The following is a 24332-nucleotide window of genomic DNA, read 5'->3' as shown; positions in this document are numbered from 1 at the left end:
TATGATCGGAGTGGTGTACCCGACAAGCTCATTCGTCAACACAGGCTTGTAAAAATGGTTGAAGAAACTACCTCAATAACACCTTGTCTTTACCTACTTTGTAAGGTATTACCACCTACCACCTTGTCTCTCAAAGGGCCAGTGCGCTACCGGACCGTCCGGCCACGTTCAGCCTCGAACTGTTCTAGTCTCGCTGCTTGGGATGAGTTGGGTTGGGCCCTGGGGGGGGAACCAAAGGAACCACTGGGAACAAAAGAAGCACGAGCTGCAGGTTTCGAGAAGGCCGTCCGGAATTTGTCCCGGCTGGCAAGGTCCGGGCGAGCGAAACAAACCGTTTAGCGTGAGGTTGAACGACTCAGGTAGCTCTTCATCGGACGAGACGGCACACTTCTCAAGCGCGCTGTCTCTGTGAGGATAAGAGAGGTCCTCTTTGCTTGTGAAGGAAGAACTTCTGTGCAGGATAATGTACATCAAGATACTCGTCCTTTCGAAGGACGATTCGAAGGATGATACCTAGATCGAAGCATTCGTATAGTCAGACGTAGAACGGTAGACTCAGGCCAGGTCCCTGCATCCTACTGCGTGGGATGGGAAGAGGAGCGTTCTCCGGGAGCAAGGCTTGACAGCATTTCCTTCCCGCCCATTTCATTTCCTGTGTCAGCTGGGTACGGTGTGACAGAACGTTGTTTCTCGCGATCGACAGTCATCGACTCCGAACACCTCGTGACTAAGGTAAGTCAGGGTAGGCGGATGCGCATTCTTAATCCATACATATCTCGAGCCTTGAATTCACACACTAATCCAACCGTCAACGACTTTTACGGTTCTTTCGAACTACCCGTACTTCTCACTAGGGCACGTCCGATCCGATCCAGCGTTGGAACTTTCGATGAGCAAGGCTTTCCGCAGTTCATTGTGTAATTGGAATCCTGCGCAACTGTAAAGTAGGTACAAGCGAATCAAGAGCGCAGGGTGTCCGATTCGGGCGTTCCCCGGTTGAGCAAAGGCCCAGGGGTCCCTTTGTTACTTTGCAGCTCTTGCGGAGCTTTTACTGGAAATTCTCAGGAAATCGACCAGGGTGTTTTGATATCAATGACATCAAGACTTTCCCACCCCCCACCGCCGCTAATTGGTTGCCGACAACCGTCAACCGCAGAATTCATATTCGTGGGCTTTCCCGGGCGGGTTCACGATCTGGAGGGACGGACTTTTCGGAGGAGAGACGGACAAAGATGGACAATTCCTGATGCCGGAGGGGATCGGAGGAGGGGACAGGGGGAGCTAGGGGACGGGATTCCCACTGTGTTTTAACTTTTGGCATCCGGTTGTATTAGAGCTGCCACGTACTTGTCGCAGGACACCTAACCCGCCCGTCTTAGAGTCGTCCCTAAGGTCGTCCCGTAGCATACCAGTACATTGATGCATGTCTAATCCCGGCGGTCTGTCTGACTAGACATGTGTGAGGACACACGGGGGGGTTGGGAGGTCCACGAGGATTGGGCGAGTTCCTTGCGATTGTCTTGGAATCATCAAAAAGGGCTGGGTAGTGTTGCAATGCATGTCTCTCACCAGCACGAGCTTTGCTTGTTAGTCTGTAGGAGCTACTGCTATTTCTCACACCTGTCTCTCGCTGCCACCTATTGCCAAGTGAACTCTATTAGATGAGCAAGAATTGAGCAGCGCATCAGCCGCAACCCCTGATGATGAATGGCTTGATGGTTGAAATAGCAGGAAGGACTGAAGGGACACGACTAGAGGCTCGTGGAGTCGGGGGAAAAGGGTGGGAGACCGTGCACGGCGGGAGCCAAGACAACTAATCTTATCGATAAAGACGAGTTTATCGCAACATCTTATCGATTATCCAAATTCGCGTCTGGGCCTTTAGGACGGACGCGTCGGGTCAAGTCGAGTACGAAGTACCTGAAGTTAAAGTACCTGAAGGTACTGAATAGAAGACCATTGACCCCTCCACGACCAGAAGCGATTCCCGATCTCCCAATATACACTACAGCCCACCATGTCGAAAGCTATCCTGTCCATTCAGTCAAATGACTCTACAAAGACCAAGGCCACAGTCAATCTGCTGCCTTGTCGTATTCATCATGATGGTCCCGTCGGCGATTCCAACACATTTTGGAACCCTTCCAAGTCAGAAGGTACGTTTTTTTCCATCAACAGGAACGACAATCCTTGAAGCTGACATCTGGACTTCCAGATGGCAAGACAGTAGCGTACTTCCGCGGCAGAAAGCTCCATGGCACGACAGTCAAGTTGCCAGAACAATACCGAGGCGTAGTGATGGAGAGGAGTGCAAAGGTCGAGACACAGCAGCTCGAAGGAGAGGGCGAAGAGGCTGAGGGCGACCTGGTCGAGCTGGGTACCATGAAAACCAAGGCAGAGTTTGACGAGATGGTTATTTGGGGCCACGAGGCGAGTGCAGAGGCGGCCTCTGATCCGTACGTGAGGAGTATAGAAGAATGGCTTGGTGTGGCTGAGTCGGTATGTAATTCTCCAGTCTGCATCTTGGATTCATAACTGACATTTGACACAGATACACTCATACTCACCAGAGGAGACCAAGACTGGTGCGTGAATAGTCGACAAGGGAGCATTCGTTACGGCTTGGAATCTTTCTTAGCAGCAGCATTCTCCCCGAAGAATACTGAGCAATGAAGCAATGGCATAGTTTAGGCGTTACGGACCATTTCAATACAACAGCAACATCATATAAGCAATATTCTTTCAACAGTTGACCAATTGGTAAGCCCTCTTCACGATCAATGGCAACACTTCAAGTCCTTCACGGGACGCTGCGAAAGGCATCGCATTTGCAAAGAATTGGCGGCATAATGGTTACCGTCCAAAAAGAGACTAGCGCCAAATGCAGTCAATTAAAGCCGTCGCGACAGCAACGCGATGCGACGCGACTGCTGCCCCTCACGCGTCGAAATCAATTAAGACCCCTGAGTGAGCAAGTCTCCGCCTCCCCAATGCGAAAAAGGCTCTATCGCATCCCACCACCCAAAATCCCACCTCCACCAAAAAACAACATCCCGCATCTCTGCCTAGCAACCACCGCTTGCGCACTATCAACCCATTGTCGACTTGCGACTCCCCAAACGACAACACTTTACAGTCGCAACAGATACGACATTAATCATGGCTCCCTCCAGCGACGCCGGCCTCCTAATGTCGGACGCCCCGTCCCGTTCGGCTGCTACCCCTAAGCGCTCCTTTATGCCATCCTCATCCGTCGGCGGCAGGCCACGGGCGCCGCCCTCCGAGAGCATGGGCGCCCAAAGTGACGATGAGGCCGAGGGCTTCGCCGATGACCAAGTCCCCCGCGGATCAAGGATACCAGATGCTGCAAACATTCCCCGCGTGGAGGACAGAATTGGTCTCATGGTCCAGGACCACTTTGAGACCTTCATTGAAACGCAAGTTGATGGTCCATTTTGTCTTGGCTCTATTAGGCAATTGTTCTAACCACAGGGCTTTGTAGGTTCGTAGAAGAGCCGAGCTCTTCTGCCCCGCCGACATCCAGCGCTGCCACGACAGACAAGTACTATGTCGCCCAGATCCACGGCATGAGGACATATCAGCTCTCAACATTCTACGTCGACTTCAAGCACCTGACCACATTTACCAATGGAGAGCTGGGTGATGGTATCATGCGCGGTTACTACCGATTCCTTCCTTTCCTCACCGCCGCGCTACACAACATGATCGCCAAGTATGAGCCGCAGTACTTCCGCGAACACAGGCAGCCGACATCCTCAAGCAACCCGACCAACTCAACCGCAAGCCAACTTGGTTCTGCGAGCCAGACGGATATGGGTGAAAAGACGGCCAACCAGCAGACAGACAAGCTCTTCACCATCGCCTTCTACAACATGCCCCTCATCTCAAGAGTGCGCAGTCTTAGATCGACCAACATTGGCCAGCTGCTCTCCATCTCCGGCACGGTGACGCGAACGTCAGAAGTCCGCCCTGAGCTTTCACTCGGCACATTTGTTTGCGAGGCTTGCAGAACGGTCGTTCCCAACGTCGAGCAGACTTTCAGATACACCGAACCCACCCAGTGCCCCAACATGACTTGCCAGAACCGTCAAGCCTGGCAGCTCGATATCCGTCACAGCACGTTTGTCGACTGGCAGAAGGTGCGAATCCAAGAAAACAGCTCAGAGATTCCCACAGGAAGCATGCCGAGAACAATGGACGTCATCTTGCGCGGAGAGATTGTGGATCGGGCCAAGGCAGGAGAGAAGTGCATCTTCACCGGTGCGCTTATCGTCGTGCCGGATGTCAGCCAAATGGGCCTGCCCGGCTTGAGGCCAAGCACCATTCGCGACGACAACCGTGCTGCCGGTACTGATGCGGGCGGTTCTGGAGTCACTGGTCTCAAGGCGCTGGGTGTTCGCGATCTGACCTACCGCATGGCCTTCCTGGCGTGTATGGTCACTCCCGACACCTCAAATCTGGGCCAGACGGCGAGCGGGCAGGTTGCAGATGTTATCAGCTCCTTGACACAAAACAACGGCAACGACACCTCGGAATCAGTGGATGACATTCAAGCCGCGATCGTCGCTGGCTGGAACCCTGCCGAGATTGAAGAGCTGCGTCAGCTCGTAAGCGAGAAGAACCTTCTCGATCGGTTGGTTGCTTCCATAGCGCCTACTGTATACGGCCATAACACGATCAAGAAGGGTATCCTGCTTCAGCTTTTGTCTGGTGTGCACAAGACCACCGCCGAGGGCATGGAGCTAAGAGGTGACATCAACATCTGCATTGTCGGTGACCCTTCCACATCCAAGTCTCAGTTCCTCAAATACGTTTGTGGCTTTGCACCCCGCGCGGTCTACACCAGTGGTAAGGCTTCTTCCGCTGCTGGTTTGACAGCCGCTGTGGTCAAGGATGAAGAGACTGGAGACTTCACGATTGAGGCTGGTGCTCTGATGTTGGCAGACAATGGTATTTGCGCCATTGACGAGTTCGACAAGATGGACATCGCCGACCAAGTTGCCATCCACGAAGCCATGGAGCAGCAGACAATTTCTATCGCCAAGGCTGGTATCCAGGCCACCCTCAACGCCCGCACCTCTATCCTCGCCGCCGCTAACCCTGTTGGCGGTCGATACAACAGGAAGACAACCCTTCGCGCCAACATCAACATGAGCGCTCCCATCATGTCTCGTTTTGATCTCTTCTTCGTCGTCCTTGATGAGTGTAACGAGACCATTGACCGACATCTCGCCGAGCACATCGTCGGAATCCACCAGCTTCGCGATGAAGCCATCGAGCCCGAGTACAGCACCGAGACCATCCAGCGTTTCATTCGTTTCGCTCGCGCTTTCCGCCCCGAGTTCTCTCCCGAGGCCAAGGAATTCCTCGTTGAGAAGTACAAGGAGCTCCGCGCTGATGACGCGCAAGGCGGCATTGGCAAGAACTCGTACCGTATCACTGTTCGTCAGCTGGAGAGTATGATTCGCTTATCCGAGGCCATCGCCAAGGGCAGCTGCGAGAGTGTAATTACTCCCGACATGGTTGCCCAGGCCTTCGATCTACTCAGGCAGAGTATCATCTCTGTTGAGCATGACGATGTGGAAGTCGATGACGAGGAGGCACCCGAGCAAGGTGCGGCTCTCCTCCGCGCGGCATCTGAAGCGGCTGGTCAGCCTGCCGATGATGAAATGGCCGTCGACAGACCCGAGGGCACGCCAGCACCGGCCAGAGTCAAGCAGACCATCACGTTTGAGAAGTACTCGAGCATGGTCAACTTGATTGTCGAGCATGTCAACGAAGCCGAGGCCGAGAACGGCGAGGGCGTCGAGGGCGAGGCGCTCGTTGAGTGGTACTTGGAGCAGAAGGAGGATGAGCTCAATAGCGTCGAGGACCACGATTCTGAGAAGGCATTGGCGAAGAAGGTTCTCAAGAGGATGGTCAAGGTATGTGGTGTCCCCGAGTATACGTCCGGGGAATCAGAACTAACTCAAACTTGCAGGAAAACATTCTCATGGCTGTCCGCGGCCAAGGCTTGGCAGACGACGACGCACCTGCCGAAGGCACTTCTTCTGGCCCTGTGGAGCCGGCGACTATCGTATATGTGTTGCATCCCAACTGCGCTGTTGAGGAGTTTTGAGTCGAGGGCGGCGTAGACTGGGCCCGTGAATGATTCTGATGAGAAAGAAAACAAAAAGCTGAGAGTATTGTCTGCGACATGTTGGACCTTTTTCATGTGAAGCCTTGGAGGGGATAATGTTGTCGAGCTTGGTTCGTTTTGTCAAGCTTGGGAGTTGGGGCGTTCGGCCACGTAAGGTAGGCCTTGCTCGTCGATGATGGACATAGATGTAGAAAGAAACTTTCGAATATCACGAGGTCTTCATGGTCGTCCAATGCTCATCTACCTCTAAGCCTTCATATGTGTGACACTAGGTTCGGACAACATCCGTATTGTCGATCAGATCAATGACACATTGTTATTGAACCCAAGCATCTGAGAACGGCACACTCTGTATTTGGAACATTGGTTTTGTGTGCTAAGATCGATTTGGCACATCGTCAACTTGAGTGCCGACAAGCTGTGGAGTATTTCAGAATCCGTTCATAGAGACACTTCTGTATACCAGGAGTATCAGCACATGCTGCTGAATCTTCAAAGTATAAGAAGCTCCCCGTGTCCAAGGTTACGTTCTTGGACTTGCAAGCGCCATTCTCCATCCACCGGCTGGGAGACGACTCCCTTTGCTCTGCCACGAGCGAGCACTGTTGGGTTACTTATTAATTTGAACACGAAATCCACTCTGGGTGTATTTTGACGACGACGAAGTTCGGGCGAGTAAGAGCAAGATAGAGCCAATGGTGCAAAAGCATGTATCCGGACCAACGCCCCTCGCTCGCCAGCTTTGGCTATCGACGGCGTATTCCAACGTATACTCTGACGACGATGAGCTTCGATGGAAAGAGCCACCGTCTTAGAGATGGTGTTGATAAATTATTGAAACGAAGCAGGTTGATGACCAGGCATGGGAAAACGGTCACCCCAGCACGAAGTACGGATACAACCAGCTTCCCAGCGAGCAATTGAAAAGGACAAGACCAAACACGTTCCTGGGTCAGTCCGTTAATTTCACTGTCAAACTCTCTTGTTTACTGGATGTTAAGGCCGCGCAGCCGGCAGGCACGTGCGATAGAGGCGTGCGGCCAGTTGACTCGACTACTAGCCAAGGCGCCGCCGTGGTAGACTCATGCCTACCTATCCGTCTCTGATGCGGCGTTTGTTCTGTGCCCAAGCACAGTGGTTCAGCCACCTTTCCACATCCAGGACTCCTGGTTTCAAGCATGGCTTCGAAGCCTCTGGTCCACTTGAAGAAGTGTGCGGTGTGACCATAGTCGAAGTGATAAGGTTCTATACTGCCAGTCCAGGGGAAACTGGTCTCTTTTATATAATCTGTCTATGTGTGTATTAGCGAGGGTCTAGGTTTACCTTAGTAGAAAGAAGGGAGGTTCAGAAGATATAGCTGTGGGTAGAACCCTTAATAACTGATCTCACGTGAAAATCCCCTCCATAAAATAAGCAACGTCTTCGTTATGTATAGTGGTCATATCCATCAATCCTTCTGGATAGACCATTCTTCCCTGCGTTGATCCTTTTCCATCTACATTCACATTCCATTCACAACCGTCCCATGTAGCTCGAGCATAAACACATAGAGTATGTCTCTTCCATCCCTAGCTACAACCGCTGGCTTATTCAAGTGTATGTCTTGGTGACGACGAGGGAAGGAAATAATATTGATGTGCTTAATTATTGTTATGAAACACTGTGAATTGTACGACCGCGCTGTTGTGATTGCCTTGACGTAGAAATCAAAATTCTCAACGGTTATTTCGTGTACCTCCAAATTCAACCCTGCAGGCTTTTCAGTCTTTTGCTTAGATAACCCTTTCCCTGGCCTCTCAATGGACACCTCCCATTTGTACCCGTTGACGGGAGAGCATGGAAGTGTGATAGGCAGGCGGATAACAACGACGACCGATAAGAATTTACTCGGCAGAATGATCAGCTCCATGGGGTAGAAGTCATCTCTTGAGAACGCTGCGGCCAATTCTTTTTCAGATTGGCGAAGCTAGCCTTTTCTTGCTAGAAAGTTTTTGAGACGTGTAGAAGGTTTGTATTCACACTCGTTACGAGGCGAACCTTCTGGGCATGTATAAATAATGCAGGTTGAGTGAGTTATGTGTCGCAAACTCGTCCATAGTGATGATCAGTTGAAGGGAAAGTGGTCGGGAAGATTGTGTGGTTTATAGCCCTCACTCCTAGCTATCCACTGCCTTCACCGAGGTAAAGATATCTGAGCCTAATTCTGCCTTTTGTTATCTGTTTTAACTTTGTTTACTTTTTTGGTCTTCAATCATCTGGCAACTCTTTAGAAGTGGATATAAATCTATTGATGCAGTAAAGATGCCAGTCACCGCCTCCCATGCCATGTCGCGATCAACTGATTAACTGCCCCCGCATCCAACACGCCATGACCGAAAGTAAATGCCATACTCAGATGGTATACGGTTTTGCGTCAGTAAAGATCAAGTGAGGCTTCCTCTTAGCCAAGTCGAGGATCGTCTCGGCAAATACGCCGTTGGCCCCTATCAAAAGTCAGCATCACAGCTCACAATGTCGTCAAAATCAGGTATCCTAGTGTCTTACATGCGAACCAGCTTCCTGTATTATGTGATTAGCATGATAGTTGGTAAAGCGGGCTCGACGGGACTTACGGGTATAAGCAGAAATACGTCCGACATCAACACTTTCGTGAACCAAACCGAGCTTAGCAGAGTTCAGGACAAAGTCAAGACACTCGGTGATTTCCTGGTCATTTTCGGATGTCTGCGCCTGGATCAAAAGACTCATTGGCCAGGCGTTGGAAAGCCCAATGTGGGGTCCTGGGATGTTGTAAGTTTCAAAACTTCCAACGCATCAAGAAAAAACTCACCTCCGATTCCGTGGAACGCAGCACCCTCGAGGTAGTAAGGGTTGCCAGTCTTCTCCAAAAGCATCTTCCTGGTGTTCTTGTACGTCTGATCATCCGCAGGCAAGAATCCCATGAGAGGAAGCGCCAGCAGCGACGGGTAATTCGCATCATCCATGAGAATGGACGAACCGTACCCGTCAACCTCGTACGCAAAGACGTCTCCGTACTTGGCGTGCTTGACCACACCATTATTCCACACGCCGTCAGCAATTGTCTGGCTCCACTTATCCACCGTCTGCGCGAGGACGTCCTTGCCGGCCGCCTTGAGGAATATGGACGTGCGCTTCAGCTCCACGGCCATCATGGCGTTCGCCGGAATAAAAAAGCCGAGGATCGTGGCGTCATCGCTGGGCCGGAAAGCAGACCTCACGAGACCCGTTCCGTTGTTCAGCGGGTTACCGACGCCCTTGAGGTTCAGCGTCTCGGTGCCCGCGTCCGTCTTGCGCTGGAAGGTGTACTCGTTCTTCTGGAAGCGGCCCGTCTCCGGGTCGAACGTGGAGCGGGACTGCTCCTCGAGTACGTTGAGCACCGTCTCGAGAGCCATGAACCACCTGCCCGTCATGAAATCCTTGGACTCGGTGTGCTCGTAAAAGTCGTTGCCCAGCGCGAGGAAATGCGCCAGCGAATCCAGCTCGTACTTGCACTCGAACACAAACGAGGGCTCGTAGATGGGGTGCACCGTGTCGTCCTGTCCGTTGTGGCTCGGCTGCAGGTTCGCGATCGGAGGGGGCTGGAAGGCGTTGCAGTACGGCGACTCGATGACGTACTCGGCCTGCGTGTTGATGGCGCCCAGGATCAGCTTGAAGATGGCGGGATCTTTCTTGGCCAGCGCCTGGTAGGGTGAGAGCTGGTTCGTGCTGTCGCGCAGCCACTCGGCAATGATGTCGCCCGTAATGATGAAGGACTGCGGCCCCTCCCATTTGCCCTCGTCGCGCAGGCTGCGGCCCTTGAGATCGACGAACCTGGTATCAGTCCCATCGGTATGGAACTTGACAGTGGTGTCTGTCGTGGAAGGGAACGCGTTCTCGAATAGTCTGGCCAGGTCGGGGTCCTTCATTCTGGATGTGACATCCTTGATGACCTGCTCAATGGCATCGGAGTGGAAAGTACGGCATCGTGGATCGGGTCGTTGGTAGGGCAGGCCAAGGGGGCCTTCGCTCAGGGGTTTACTGGCGACACACACACATTCTCAGCATTGATTCGTGGTCTCAAGAGGAACGGCCAAGGCCAGAGTCGCAAACTCACTGGGGGTATGTGGAATACTGTGCATAGTTGGGACATGCTTCGCGATCCTCGCCAGTCAGAGGTTCTTGCGCCGCGTAGGTCTGGCCGACCAGCAGACCCAGGGGTAGCAGCAGGTCAAATACTGTGCGTAAGGACATGGCTGCGAGAGCAATGTTGCCTGGCAGGAAAAGGCACGGGAGGGAAAAGAGAACAAAATTTGAGTCTATGTCCGCATGGGTATCAATCGCTGAGGAAACCCTTCGCAGTGCAGAGAGATCGTGGCAGGGTCCAGCAACAGAAACAAAAAAGCGATCGTGTTACGAAGCAATGTGCGACGTTGGGTTGACGCGGAAAATAGGACGACGAGCTCCCTGCCAGCCAGGTGTCCGCTGCGTCTTTTGGGGGATGCCGCAGCGTCACTGTGGTCCCTTGCAGGAGCTCTGACCGGGGTTGCGTATTTTAGCGTCGCATCTTGACGACTCAGGCCCACTGCGGGGTGACGCGGGGCGACCTCCGGCGTCCGTGCCGCTCCCGGGCCGGCGCTGTTTCTCCTAGTCACGCCAGTGCTATTTCAACCTCTGTGATCTAGAGGCAGTAATTGCCCGCAGTTACAGCCAATAGGAGATCCATTGGTAACAAAATCGTTGGACAAATCGCGGATATCTGCATGTGACAGCTTGCTTTACTGTGGAACTCTAGAGCTTATCTTGTAGACAACGTTTCTCTCCTTTTTCTTTCATGCCAAGTCTCCATCAAGCCTCTTGACATGGGCCCCCAAAATCTTTCCCCGGCATTCATTTCTTGCCAAAGAAGGACATGATGTTGCCCTGTCCCTTTGGAGCAGGCTTCTTCGGCTTCGCAGCTTGGCTTCCAGAACTTGGCGCAGATGAAGTCTTGGCCACCTTTGCGGGCGGCGGGGGTGCCTCGTCTTCTGAGAACTCTTCCCAAGCAGGTTCCTGGATAGTGACTAGTAGACTGTTGTTAGCTTTGAGAAACTTAAGGGAGTATTGCCAAACTTACCAAGGTAGCCCTGATCGTCCATGATCTGCTTCTTCTTCATGACTCTCCGCTTGCCACGCCGACGACCGTCGCCTGTGCTAGAAACGACTTCCGCTGGTTCAGGTTTCGCTTCTGGCTCGGGAGCCTCCTCCAATGGCTCATCCATCGGCTCGTCCTCCTCCTTCTCTTCGGGATCTTCCTCTTCCTCGCTCTCTTCCATCATCATTTTCAGCTCAGCCTCGCGGTCCTTTCGTGACTTTCTTCCAGAATTGGCAGGGGCTTTTGCGGCGGGAATGTCTTCATCGTCATCCTCGCCATCATCAGATAGTGCGGGCGTCTCGACGGGTGCCGGTTTCGGGACCTCTTTCGGCTTGCTTGCAGCCTTGGCTGCGGCTTTGGCAAACATGCCCGAAATGCCAGACGAGCCACTCTTCTTCAACGCTGGTGGCGCCGCTCCCTTCTTCGTTGCCGCCGTGGACGTGGGTGTCTCTGTGGTTTGCGTCTTGGTCTCTTGCTTGACAGGTACCTCTGCCTTGGAGTCAAGGGCTGCGGGCTTGACGGTGGGAGGTGCTGCCTCCTTCTTGATAGGCTTGACCGCCGGTGCTGGAGCAGCAGGTGTAGATACTGGTCCTCTTCCTTGGCGGGTGCGTTTGCGGACATTGGGGTTGGTGATGGTACCGTATGTCTCTGCCATGGATGCACTCTCATTCGTCGACTGCTCCTTGATTTGCTGATGAACGTCTGCTAAAAGTTGCAAGTCCTGGGGCACTGGTCAATGGTTGTCACTAGACGGAGGAAAATAAAGGCTTACCCTGGTGGGATGCCTCGCCAAACTGTAGATATGGAATGAGGTCACCTCTTCGTAAGTGGCCAGAGTGTCTAAGAAAGATCAGTAATGTGAAAAAACAGTGGAAATAAGAAACTTCTAATTACCCTTCAGGAGGTCGCCAGGGACAAGAGACATGGAGTGGGTGACAACATCTTCAGAAGTTTCGACATCAGGGGGCGAGCTGGCCATTTCAACATCGCCATCATCTTGGACCTTTCGTTGTGCTGGTTGGGTTCCATAGATCAGGTAGGTTGCATGTATTGTGCCAGGGCGCATCCCATTCTGTGACCGGTGGAAGTCATAGAGCATTCTATCAAAAGGTCAGCAGCTGTTGCACTAGTCAGTGGAACGAAGCTCCTTGAACCGACCCTTTTGCTGTGTTAACATGAACCTTGAGTGCCCTGCTGAGGCTTCGATATGTGACCTGGGATATTTGTGAGCACCAGTTTGACGGCCATCATGGGAATGTCGTAGCTTACAATTTTCTCCTCACTCAGGATCTGGTCAGCCAGATACTTTTTGTATTCCTCCATGGTGAAGGTGTCTGATTGTTCTCCCGACTCCCGATAAGACTTGAAGTGGCCCAATGTGAAGTAATTGAAGCTCGTCAAAGAACAAGGCGACACCTTTTGCAGGGAGTTGTCACGATGATTCCCTGTGAAGAAGGTACAAGGTGGTGAGGGAGCTACCTGCTCTGAGAAGACGCGTCGGGCCAAAGACAAAGACGCGACCCCACTATTTCTTCTTAATTGATTTTCTGCGCACACCCCCCTGCTGGGGCCATTCAGGAGAGTGCGATTGGTGACGTTATCCACTAATTCTACACCTCCCAGTCTTCAAATCCCTGACACTTTCCCAATGAGCGCGCCACTCGACGCGACTTTCCCATCCTCTCCAAAAGTTCTCTGAAGCCTTTGCCTCTAGACATCCTTGTTACTATTGCTCGAGGTCTTTACTCAAATCGCCAGCTCAGACACCCAAAGTCTTTTCCAAGCGACTTGTGCCTCGAGAGTACCGATCGCCGACGAATTTACATATACTTACTCACACTTGACTTCTGTCACGAATCCCCCAGTCCAGTCGCCCATAATGGCAGACAACTTCGAAGACGTCCCAGACTCAACAGATTGGCTCTCTACACCCCTCCCCGCTCTTTCAGCAGTCGAAGCCTCCTTACGATGCCAGGTCTGCAAGGACTTCTTCAAGACACCAATGGTCACATCATGCTGCCATACCTTTTGCTCCCTCTGCATCCGTCGCGCCTTGTCCAACGACGGCAAGTGCCCTCTCTGTCGGGCTTCGGACCAAGAGTTGAAGCTGAGGAGTAATTGGTCTCTCGAGGAGGTTGTCGACTCGTTTGTCAAGGCCAGGAAGGATACGCTACACTTTGCTAGGACGGCGGGCCAGAACGACCAGCGAGAACCCAGCGGCAGTGTGGCCAAGAGGAGGATGGCTGAGGAAAGCGGCGACCAGCAGCCAGAGACCAAGCGCCTTAGGAGTTCGGCGAGGCTCAGCAGGACTAGATCTGGACAGGCAGCCGCCGCGCCCGTACATGAGGTCGATGAGGTTGACGAGATGGAGGAAGTACAGGAGGACAACGAGTCGGAGGACGCAGATTTCGGTAAGCCAATGCCCTTCTTTACCAAGCGCTTCACTTCACCACCCTTCTAACACATATCGGTCCCAGCTCCCGAGGATGGTCTGGTCCCATGCCCCATATGTAGCACCCGCATGAAGGAAGCCCAAGTCTTCCGTCACCTCGACACCTGCGACGGCTCAAAACCACCCCCACAACAACATACAGCCCAAGCCCGCACAAGCGCAAGCCGTACCCCGACACCAAACACACCCGCCCGCGGCGCCGGCCCCAGCAGATCGCATCCGGCCCCCGAACGCCTCCCCGCCCTCGCCTACTCCATGCTCAAAGACGTCGCCCTGCGCAAAAAGATGTCCGATCTCGGCCTCTCCGTCACAGGCGGGCGCGTCCAACTAGAAAAGAGACATAAAGAATGGGTGACGCTGTGGAACGCAAACTGCGACTCGGCGCGACCGAAGCGGAGGACGGAGCTGCTGCATGACCTCGACGTGTGGGAGCGCACGCAGGGTTCCAAGGCAGCCATGTTTGTGAAGCCGGGCGCCGCGGTCAAGGACAAAGAATTTGATGGCGTTGCCTGGGCGGCAAAGCATGATACCTCGTTCAAGGACCTAATCGCAAATGCGCGCAAGTCCAGAGCGCAGGCCAAGCCGAAGAGCGAGGAAGAAGAGGAAAAGGAGACAGCTACCTCAAAGTCAGAAGATGGCAGAGCTGCCTCAGCAGAGACTGGTGCTCCCAAGCTGGATTCAAAGGGGAGTGACGCGGCGGTGATTGATCTGACAGAGCAACCAAGAGATACCTCCAGAGAAGGCGGCGTAGACGAAGCTCCCCCGGGATCCATGATGCAGGTCGACAATCCGGCACTCAAACCGCAGGTCCCAGCATCGACGTATTACCTACAGGACGGCTTTTCAGAGCCTCAGATACCCAGCGGTCAGGAGGCACGGTGACATTCAGCGTGGTAATTGCATGACATAGCGCTTTCTTCGTTACTATACCCTGCCGACTGTAAGATACACAGACTTTGCTTCTATACAAAACCCAGCAAAGAAACGCCGTGATCTGAACCCTATGGTTCATGAATACAAATGCGTGATGAGACCCCGACGTGATATGATGCCAGCCATCCCTTTCACTGCGCAGGCATCGGCTTCTCCCGCTCTCTCTCCCTCTCCTCGAGCCCCATCCTCTCCAAACTCTCCGCCGTCTCCCCCGTCGGCGACTTGGCGTCCTGCCTCGCAACAGGCTCCGCAACAGGCGTCTTCAAATCCGCCATCTCGGCCTCGAGCCTCCTCCTCGTCTCCTCAGCCTCCCTCTCCTCCGTCGCCTCCCTCTCCTTCCGCTCCGCCGCCTCAACCTTCTCCCTCTCCTCGCGCTCCATAGCCTCAAGCTCCTCATCAACCTCGAACTCATCTACCACAGGCGCAGCACCAGCCTCGGAGATAATCTTGCCCACCTCGTCCACCTCGCCCATCTGCTCCCGCAACCGGTCCACCACGTCCTCGACCCGGTCCGCGCCGCCGACCTTCTCGTTGAGCCCCTTGAGCGCGCCCGCGCTCGCCTCCATGACGCTGACGAGCTGGACGTTGTCCCGCGCCTCTTGTATCCTCGCCGCCACGTCCTCGAGCTGGTTCAGCGTCGCGAAGCGCTTCTCGAGCGACGCTTCGGTCATTTTTTTCGACTTGAGCGCCGCCAGCGCGGCAACCTTGTTCTTTTTGACGACGGCTTCCTTTGCTGTTGCCGCGAGCTCGTCCACGCGGGATGTGAGGAGGGCCGTCTGATGCTTCATGTCGGCGATGAGTTCCTTGAGCGACGAGACGGCCGCGTCTTCCTCCGTTATCGTCGTCTCATCCTCGTCCGTGCTCGATCCCTTTATCCTGACAACCTTCCCGTCGTAGACCACGATCCCCTTGTCCCGTGAGAGGAAGACCAGCAAAATATCCACATCCGTCTCGGATAACCTCCGATCCTGCACCAGCGCATCCGCAAATGTCTTTTGGAAATGCGTCTTCGTATACGTCCTGTCGAACCTTGAATCCGCAGAGGTAACCCTCTCCGCAAGGCTCTTCGCCGTCGCCTCGACATTCCTCAATACCACAAACCGCCCCTGCGGAACCCTATCCTCGCCCGAGGTAGACTTGCCTGCAAACAACTGTCCCGCCGCCCACGAGATCACGCTCCACGGCACCTGCGCCCACGTCTTACCCGCATAGATGCTCTCCTTGGCCTTTGTGAACTCGTCGAGCGGGTACAGGTCCTTGTCGGCGACGGCCTCCCTGACGACGGTGCCGAGCGCGAGCGGACGGCCAAACTGTTTATTCTCGAGGGACCGCACGAGCTGCTCGTCGACGTTGACTACTAACAGGTTCGGCGCCGAGAGCTGCGAGGCGATGCGGCCTTCCCACGCTGCGCGAGCGAGGGCTTGGCGCCAGGCGCTGACGTTGGCTTGGAAGCCATCTGGGTTCAGGGTTCGTTGGGGGCGGAAGTCGGAGTAGAGAGCTGGCAAACGGGCCCTGCGCAGGCAAAGGCATTAGTATACGGCTGGACTCGGAGCTTGGGGGATGATATGAGTGAGTGAGTGAGAGAAACACGAACTTGCGAAAGTTTTGGTCTCTTTCGACGAGAAAGTCGGCGAGCTCTCCCATATTGGCCGAGTGACGTCGGGGTCTGTCGAGAGACCTCGCAATAGGTTCTGTCGAATGTCGAATGTAGCTGCGTTTCGACCTCGGGTCGGCTGGAGGGGGGATCTCCTCAAAAGGTCCCAGTGACGAGGGGGAGAAAGTAAACTTGGAACGGGCAAAAGAAAAGGCAATCAGGAATAGGTTCAAAATAGGACTGTCGTGCTCCGCAAGGCCTAGAAACTCCCCATCGAGCTCAAACGAAGTAGGAGAGAAGCAGTTGGTTTAGCGGGACAGTGGGGGAAGCTGCCTTATCGGCGTGGGTTCAGCAGTCTTTCTCCTATCGGTTGCCGGTGAGATCATTGCTGGGTCCAAGGGTCCCCAGTGACAAGTGTGTCCAGGTGCCTGACCTCGAGCAGGGGATTAGCGCAGGTACGTACTGACCACTACCTTGGCGTAGAAGATGCCACCAAACGACATTTACACAAAACTGGGCACCAGGTCTAATTATAAGTAAGGCAGTTAGTGTAAAGAGGGAGGAACGATGGCTTCAAGACGGATACCTTGGATTAAATGAGAATTTGGGGTATCAAACGAAGAAGGAGCAGGCATGGCTTCTGGCTGCATGCCTTACTTTGTCTGCCTTCTACTATAATTCGTCCTGACCAAAGAAATGAACAATCACAGTGCAAGGACAACAATACTGAAAAGAGGCAGCGACAGTGGTTGTAAATGCTATTAATCCGCTTCGTAAACGCATCTACTAATCACTTCATTCGCCCATCGCTGCACCTCCGCCACTCCAACCGATCCAAGTCGTGTTAGCCAAACTCGTCTTGCACCGATCCGTCACCCTTCTCTTTGACGGGTGACACAACCTCATGCAACGGCGCAGTCTCAAGGCTTGCGACAGGTGCTCCTCCACGACCCATCATGCTAGTTCTTCTTGACCTGAAATCCATAGTCTCACTCTCTTCAACGAGGACTTCCTCCACGTCTTGTGATGGGGACTCGTCGCCTCCATTTCCATCGTCCACGTCGAGCTTCTCATCGAGCTGATGCTGTAGGCCAGCCACGAATTCGTTGGCAAGGCTGAATTTGGAAACGCCATTTTCGTGCGGAAGCTCCGAGTAGATCCTCGAGGCTTCGTTGAGACACCGCTGGGACTGTATGTACTTCTGTTGCAGGTCCCATGCCTCGCCGCCGAGGATACACCACATGGCCGACTTTCTCTTCCGGTGGCCCCACGAGCCTGAGCCGACGCCCGGTTTTGAGGCGTAGCAGACGGCGAGTCGCTCCTTCATGAGAGCATCGCCGACGGGGCCGAGGATCTTGGAGTCGAGGAGGCGGATGCCCCATCTCACAGCGTCGTCGACGCTACTGCCGCCCCTAAGCCGCAGAAGCTCGATTCCGAGCGTCAATGATCTCAGTGCTCCAAAAGGAGAGCTGCAACGTGTGTAGTAAGAGTAGAAGGCGGCTTCCAACATCTGGTCGATCGTTTCGGCGCGGGATTTGGAAGGCAGATTTTGCGGCATGATAAGGAGACTGGCGGCGGCCATCTCGTTGGCTGCCGCGTGGTACTTCCAGGCCTTTGCGTCGCTAAAGTCGGACCTTAGGAGATCATATGTTGAGTGCGCTAGTTTCCAGTCCCGGAGCATGAAGGCGAAGTCGGCTAGCTTTCGCATGATGGCTTCTGAAGCATCTGGTCGGTAGAATCCGAGCGCGTCATAAGCGCTTGATGACCCGCTACCTCCCACGACGGAATTCCTTGAGCTACTGCCGAAGCCTCCCCATTTCCGCGACAGATTCATGAACCTTCCCGTAATTCCTCTTCTACGAGATGCGACTTGATCGTTCCACAGCGACACATGGCGCTCCATGGTAGGTATGATAGACTGCGTAACCATCTCTCTCACAAAGGTGCGAATCGCCGTGGCATCCGACTCGAAGATGTATCTTGTCGGGTCCTCAAAGTCTTCTCGTTCCTCGCTGTTTCGGATGTCCTTCAGTTCTTCGGCTGCCGACATCCAATCGCTCCGCGGCAGAGGTATGCTATCGTCATCGGTCTCTGCGCTCTGCGTGCTTCTCAACCGCAGCAAATGGCAGTGTAGGCCGAGATGACGCTTCATTTGGTCGAATAAGGCCAGTGAACGGGTGACGTCGTCGCGCTCTTCATCGTGTACCAACACGTAGTATCGAAGATAGTCTCCGTCTACCCACACTGGCAGTCTGTTCTCCCCAGTGCTCGTGTCATTGTAAAGTTTGCGCAGATCTTCTATCGGTGATGGACTCCGCGAGCTGATGGCAATCACGCAGGCCACTGGATGCGCAAAGGTCTCGTGAGGTGACACGGGTATGCCCGATAAGAGTCTCCGCAGGTATAATGAGTAGTATGGGGAAGTAGCCTCCACGTCCAGGCCCTGTCTCGTCAATCCGTGGTGCGGGGTGTTGAGGAATGACTCTTCAGCGTAAGACAGATGGCTGTCCACCACCGCTTCAACGTCGTCGTAGTGGCTCTTCGATTTTGAGATAGATCCGGCTTGTCCGTTGGTCGCCGCAGATTGCGTGCCTTGCGAAGCGTTCGAACCAGGGTGCTCGATATTGTCTCCAAACTTGGTGAACCGAACCGAGTAGTCCTCCCATGATTTACTCGCACCGTTGCTGTCTCTGATGGTGACCTTGCCCTGCACCTGTTCTCCGAAAGGGCGCAGCAGCTCCCACAATCCGTTCTTGAAACCCTTGTCGGTCGCGAGCTCCTCGGTATCTGGCGAGGCGTAAATCGCAACATGGGGGACATAGGCTTTCATGATCAAGTTACGCGGATCGCCGGGGCTGTCGGAAGCATTCTCGATGAGTGAGCGAGCTGCTGGTCCACCAAAGACAGAGCCGGACATTGTGCTTCGGGCCGGGGAGCCTCGTCCCATAGGAGACCCTGAGCGTGATCCGGGAGGCGTCAAAGTGGAAGCGAAGAGCGGCGCGACAGAGGGGTTGGATCTTCGGTATGGTAACGTGACCTCGGATTGTGCCAGCGGATGGCCTTCGGGAACAGACTGCCTCTTGGGCGGTCTTCCAGTCGAGGCGGCCATGGGCATGGCGGGGAGCGACTCGATTGGCGAGGCCTCATTGTCCGGGGACTGCATGACCAAGGCTGCGTGAGGCGTATCAGTCGGGAATGACCGATACCCTGTGCCTTGATCTTGTCAGATGAGTAGAAGCCAGTGGCTTATATATCGGACGTTCGGTGATGTTGGAGCATTCGTAACTCCGCCGGATGGCTTTGGGCGTCGTAATTAGTAGGGGGCTCGGCGGTGGATCGCAAAAATGAACGAATGTTTGGCGCAGTCTAAAACTTTTGAGAAGGGGTCAGCAAACATGGAAAGTGTGAAGCAGGAGAGAAAAAGATGGCGTACAAAGACTGGCTCCGCGACGATGCCACAGTTGTACTGTACGCTGCAGCTGGCCTAATTACAAGCCAGAAGCCGTCATTGTCAGGTTCGCGCGAGAGAGAGACCACTCAACCCTCCGATAAGTAACTAGCGCCCCGGTCACATGCACGTCCATTCGTGGAAGGGACGAGTGAGAGTGGGGGGACCCTTGTCGGTCCGCGGCCCCTGCTTTTCTGGCTCTGGTCCATCAAGGTCCGTGCATCTTTTCGATGTGCAACGACGTCGATACCTCAGTCTTAGCTTACCTGTGATATCTTGAAGTATCATAGCTCTTCTCATTACCACCAAAACCACCCAAAACGAACCCCATTTCCAACCTTCTCGTGGCTGCACAGGCCATATCCGACAATGCCATCCGACCTCTCATCATATCTTGCAAAGAACTACTTAGTAGCAGATCCGAAACCCACCAAGAAGCGCAAGCGCAAACAACCCACCGAGACCCAAGGCCTCATCATCGCAGACGACGACGATAACGGATGGGGCAACTCCACCGCACAAGACGACGACGCAGAATCAGGACCGGCTCTCGTATCAGGGACCTCAGCAGAGTTTAGGAAGACGAAGAAATCAAATTGGAAGACGGTCGCTGCATCCTCGAAATCACAAGGCGGCGCCGGCGCGGGCAACAATGAAGACGACGACAGCGCCGCAGCAGCAAACGCGATCCTCGCCTCAGCAGCAGCAGAAAATGCGGCAGCACGAAACGCAGACGACGAGATGCCCGTCATAGAAGGAGGAGGCGACGACGACGACGCCGCCGCCAACGTCGTCAAAATGAGCGACGGCACACACGCAGGCCTGCAATCCGCCGCCGCCGTCTCAGCACAGCTCCGCCGCCGCCAGCAAGCCGAAGAAGCCGAGTTCGCGAAACTCCGAAAACACGGCAAGGAAGAGGAGACGGTCTACCGCGACGCCACGGGCCGGCGCGTCGACGTCTCCATGAAGCGCGCGGAGGCGCGCAAACTCGCGCTCGAGGCCGAGGAGAAAGAACGGCAGGCAAGGTTGGCGCCCAAGGGCGACGTGCAGCTCGAGAACGCGCGGAAGCGCAGGGAGGCGCTCGAGGACGCCAAGCTCATGACGTTTGCGCGGACGGCGGACGACGAGGAGATGAATAACGAGCTCAAGGAGCAGGAGCGGTGGAATGATCCTATGGCGCAGTTCTTAAGCGACAAGACGGGCGGCGGTGGTGGTGCAGGGGCAAAGGGTAAAAAGGGGAAGAGGCGGCCGGTGTATGCTGGCGCTGCGCCGCCGAACCGGTATGGCATCAAGCCGGGGTATAGGTGGGATGGCGTCGACAGGAGTAACGGGTTTGAAGGGGAGCGGTTCAGGGCGATTAATCGCAGGGAGCGGAATAAGGGGCTCGACTACGCCTGGCAGATGGACGAATGATCGCGCTAGGATGTCGACATTTGGTTCGGTTAAGACACCGGAATGCGATGGATTCAAGCATTGGATATCCCATGATATTTGCGTTCCAGTCACAATCAAAGTGATGGTTCAAATATGAGCCGACATCATTTTGAACTTCGAAATAAAAATGACATAATTTCGTCCGGTGAGCAAGAACTTAACTTCATAGCGTAAAAGACAACCACAAGCATGTTCATTGCGGTCTCGAAAGGCGTCCTGCTGGCTTGACGTCTCTCTTCTACTATTGGCTGAGATGTGTTTGCTCGGGTGCTTCTCTCCTCTTAGAATATCTGGTTCGCGTTTGCGACTCTCATTGAAAATCTTCAAAGATGACTAATTTCGCCCGAGCCATGTACGCCCTCCTCGAAAAACAAGCTGTGCTCATTTCACTCATACAACTTTTGTGAGATAGTCCAAGGTACTCATTTATGGGTGACACGTCGGCGCAGGACTCTTCGCCGACGAATTCCATCCTAATGATGGATCGATCGCTAGCAGAATCTACAACATTGGCTTTCCCGCCTAAGGTCTGCGACGAAGGATCTTGTCGGATCCGTAGGCACAGTTCTCTTTGACAAGCTTGATCCATTCCTTGCGATCCATCTGGCCAGGGCCATCGCCGATGCGTCCCTGGAATCTCCTCATAAGGTTACCAATGCTGATACCGCCAGGGAGCTCAGGAAGGGCGTCAACAATCTCGTGAGCTTGAATGGGACCACGGGGCGCTGGCGATCCCTCGGGAACTGGTGAACCGGGCTTGGAGCCTATAAACTGCGTTAGCATGTACTCTACAAATTGAGGAGCGCGATCCATGTGCATACCGGATGCGGCCGGGACAGGACTACCGGCCCTCGAGCCGACTGGCGTGCCTCTTGCTCCGCTACCAACGAGCTTGATCTTCTTCTTCCTCAACTGGCCGTCTGACATCTCTCCTCCAGTTGCCTCGCCGTCGCTCATGGCACCCTTGAGGTGGCTCTTCAGGCCTCCTGAAGGCGTAGACGAACGGCTCTGGTGGACAGAAGCCGCGGCATGCTTCTTCAGCTTCTTCCGAGAGGACTCATTGCCACTAGATTCCGACAAGTTGGGAGAGCCGGGACGCTTCAGAGACTTGCCCTTCTTAAGAGCATCGGTATGTTTCTGTCGGCCAGACGGGGTAGTGTTACCCTTGGAAGAAACGCCCGACGCAGTCTTATCTTTGGAGTCTCCGTCCTTGTCCTTGTTCTCTTCATCTTTGTCCTTGTCCTTCTCTTCTTCCTTCTTCTTTTCCTCGTCGGAATCATCGTCGCTCTGTGCATGTGATTAGTAAAAAAATAAAATGACAGCTTCTCTGAGCATCTTACAGATGAAGACTCGAAAGGATCGTAGCCACTCGAATCCGACTGGTAGATAGTCTCCTTTTCTCTCTTGATGAGTGCCTTGGTGGTTCGCTTTCCCTCTTTGCGGCGCTCCTCCTCGGCTTTCCTCATTTCGTTCAGCTCCTTTTCTACTCTGCGCTCGTCGGCCTCGCCAAACAGATTGGCGCCCATTTGATCTCGGCGAATGCGATCAGTAGCCTCCTTGGTATCCTCGTCATTGTCCACGTCTAAGCCGGGATTCTCGTCATCGTCCTGGAACTCGTCGCCTTCCATGTCAATTTCGTCATGGTCCTGCTTTTCTTCCCGAGAAGCAGCTCTGAAGGTGCTACTTTCTGTCTTGATTCTCGCAGGTCCGTACAGAGCATGTCTGGTCGCCTCCCATTCATCTTGCTCGCTCTTCTTTTGCTTGTCACGCATGTACCATCGGCCGATGTCTGTCTTTTTACTCATCAAAGCCTCGGCTTCTTCAAGCCTCATGGTATTGAAATGGGGCTTCGCAGTAAATTTGTACCACTTTTCCAAAGGTATCGCCGCGAATTTGCCATCTCTAGTAGCAACAAAGCAGACGGTGGTCTCGGACAGAGGCGCGACGTATGATCCGACCCAGACGTTCTTGCCATCTGCGTCCTCTAGGTGCCAAGGGAGCGCCTCCTCGTATCGCAGGCCCTGTTGCTTCTTCTCTTTCTCCGACCGAGGCTGGCGGTGGAACTGGACATCCTTTTCCTTCTCCTTGGGCTTGGGCTTTTTATCAAGACTAGGATCTTTCAGACTGGGTGCACTCTTAGCGAGTTCCACAGCTCGAACAGCCTCACGTTCGGCCTTGAGCTGTGCCAAACGCTCGGCTTCCTTTTCATCAACGGGTTGTGGCTCGGGCTCTTCGTGCTTGACCTCGCGTCCGGGAGGCGGTTGTCGTGGATCGCGACGTTGAAGCGTAACAGGTCGGGTAAATTCATCTTGGTTTGTGGGATCAATGCCGTTCCTTTCGAGCTCGGCCTTGGCGGAAGAGAGTTTCATGACGTGATGTCTGACACCATCTTTCAACGCTTTTTTGGTCGTTACGATCTTGAATTCCCTGACGTTCTGGGGCGCGGGATCGAGCCAGCCGCCGTTTGCCGCTCTCTTCGCTCTGATATCTTCCTCGGTTTCGGGTCGCTGAAGGCCGTGGTGGCCTGTTCCACCGGCAGCTGGTCGGGCTCCTGAGGCGGTTTGCAGCGAGCCTGGAGGGGGACGCGAGGCAGCCGGTCGTGGAGCTCCAGGTCGCTTGCGGGCAACAAGGGGATCGCCTTTGGGTCGTCGCTTGATCGGAGGGGGACGAGGCTGTCCAGGCTGTCCTGGTAGGCCATTCGGGTTTTGGCCGTTGGGCAGACCTGGTGGCGGCGCGCTCATGCTGTCAGCGGGCGCGCGAGAGTTGAGAGCGCTTCCTGCAGGCTGTTGTCTCGGGAAGATTCTGGTGAGCGACGCTTTGTTTCTCCGTCGTCAAGCAGTCTCTGTCAAGTGCAAGTCAGAATCGTAGGCAGGAATGAGGCTTGCCCAGATGTCTAGGGCCGCGGCGCAAGAGAGAATAGCTGGTGACGGTAGACTCGGTGATGCAACAGAAGGTTGGATATCAATGTTCGCCAGAAAGTCTCGAGGACTAGCTTGATCGGCGGTTGTGTACTCGCGAATTGATAAGTACGGATGGATTGGCGAAGGTGAAGAAGTCGAGGTGATGACAAAGAGCATGCCCGGACGATGAAGTGCATGCGGGAGAGGAGGATTGGAAGGCGCGCTCAGAAATCAGGCGCACTTGCCTAGGCAGCTTGGAGAGCTTGCAGAAAAGCTGGGC

The 24332-nt window shown here is 54.2% G+C and overlaps 9 protein-coding genes across 9 annotated transcripts; 4 read left to right on the top strand and 5 right to left on the bottom strand.

The window, feature by feature from the left end:
* Positions 1-2017: 2017 nt before the first annotated feature.
* On the top strand, positions 2018-2593 carry CPAR01_11239 (ribonuclease H1/H2 small subunit; the record flags this gene model as incomplete). The annotated part of the gene is made up of 3 exons (XM_060495498.1): positions 2018-2156; positions 2216-2499; positions 2552-2593. The coding sequence occupies 3 exons, from the start codon at positions 2018-2020 to the stop codon at positions 2591-2593; spliced, it is 465 nt and encodes a 154-aa protein (XP_060345846.1).
* Positions 2594-3159: 566 nt separating this feature from the next.
* Positions 3160-6139, top strand: CPAR01_11238 (MCM2/3/5 family protein; the record flags this gene model as incomplete). Its single annotated transcript, XM_060495497.1, has 3 exons — positions 3160-3448; positions 3493-5945; positions 6002-6139. The coding sequence occupies 3 exons, from the start codon at positions 3160-3162 to the stop codon at positions 6137-6139; spliced, it is 2880 nt and encodes a 959-aa protein (XP_060345845.1).
* A 2412-nt stretch (positions 6140-8551) lies between these two features.
* Positions 8552-10411, bottom strand: CPAR01_11237 (uncharacterized protein; the record flags this gene model as incomplete). Its single annotated transcript, XM_060495496.1, has 5 exons — positions 8552-8643; positions 8705-8719; positions 8773-8940; positions 8991-10198; positions 10275-10411. 5 exons carry the CDS (start codon positions 10409-10411, stop codon positions 8552-8554), a joined length of 1620 nt encoding a protein of 539 aa, XP_060345844.1.
* Positions 10412-11047: 636 nt separating this feature from the next.
* On the bottom strand, positions 11048-12614 carry CPAR01_11236 (DNA polymerase subunit Cdc27; the record flags this gene model as incomplete). Its single annotated transcript, XM_060495495.1, has 6 exons — positions 11048-11220; positions 11274-12012; positions 12064-12131; positions 12186-12391; positions 12450-12505; positions 12561-12614. 6 exons carry the CDS (start codon positions 12612-12614, stop codon positions 11048-11050), a joined length of 1296 nt encoding a protein of 431 aa, XP_060345843.1.
* A 556-nt stretch (positions 12615-13170) lies between these two features.
* CPAR01_11235 (DNA repair protein rad18) lies at positions 13171-14625 on the top strand (the record flags this gene model as incomplete). The annotated part of the gene is made up of 2 exons (XM_060495494.1): positions 13171-13702; positions 13769-14625. The coding sequence occupies 2 exons, from the start codon at positions 13171-13173 to the stop codon at positions 14623-14625; spliced, it is 1389 nt and encodes a 462-aa protein (XP_060345842.1).
* Positions 14626-14807: 182 nt separating this feature from the next.
* CPAR01_11234 (Snf7 family protein) lies at positions 14808-16320 on the bottom strand (the record flags this gene model as incomplete). Its single annotated transcript, XM_060495493.1, has 2 exons — positions 14808-16188; positions 16271-16320. The coding sequence occupies 2 exons, from the start codon at positions 16318-16320 to the stop codon at positions 14808-14810; spliced, it is 1431 nt and encodes a 476-aa protein (XP_060345841.1).
* A 794-nt stretch (positions 16321-17114) lies between these two features.
* Positions 17115-19433, bottom strand: CPAR01_11233 (TRAPP complex protein TRS85; the record flags this gene model as incomplete). Its single annotated transcript, XM_060495492.1, has 1 exon — positions 17115-19433. One exon carries the CDS (start codon positions 19431-19433, stop codon positions 17115-17117), a length of 2319 nt encoding a protein of 772 aa, XP_060345840.1.
* Positions 19434-20087: 654 nt separating this feature from the next.
* On the top strand, positions 20088-21131 carry CPAR01_11232 (uncharacterized protein; the record flags this gene model as incomplete). Its single annotated transcript, XM_060495491.1, has 1 exon — positions 20088-21131. One exon carries the CDS (start codon positions 20088-20090, stop codon positions 21129-21131), a length of 1044 nt encoding a protein of 347 aa, XP_060345839.1.
* A 543-nt stretch (positions 21132-21674) lies between these two features.
* Positions 21675-23893, bottom strand: CPAR01_11231 (transcription initiation factor IIF subunit alpha; the record flags this gene model as incomplete). The annotated part of the gene is made up of 3 exons (XM_060495490.1): positions 21675-21916; positions 21974-22439; positions 22493-23893. The coding sequence occupies 3 exons, from the start codon at positions 23891-23893 to the stop codon at positions 21675-21677; spliced, it is 2109 nt and encodes a 702-aa protein (XP_060345838.1).
* Positions 23894-24332: the final 439 nt, after the last annotated feature.

This window comes from Colletotrichum paranaense, assembly GCF_030867605.1.
Source record: "Colletotrichum paranaense strain IMI 384185 chromosome Unknown Scaffold_9.1, whole genome shotgun sequence".
Lineage (NCBI taxonomy): Eukaryota > Fungi > Ascomycota > Sordariomycetes > Glomerellales > Glomerellaceae > Colletotrichum > Colletotrichum paranaense.
The sequence above is the reverse complement of the archived record's forward strand: the minus strand, read 5'-3'. Positions and strand labels throughout refer to the sequence as shown.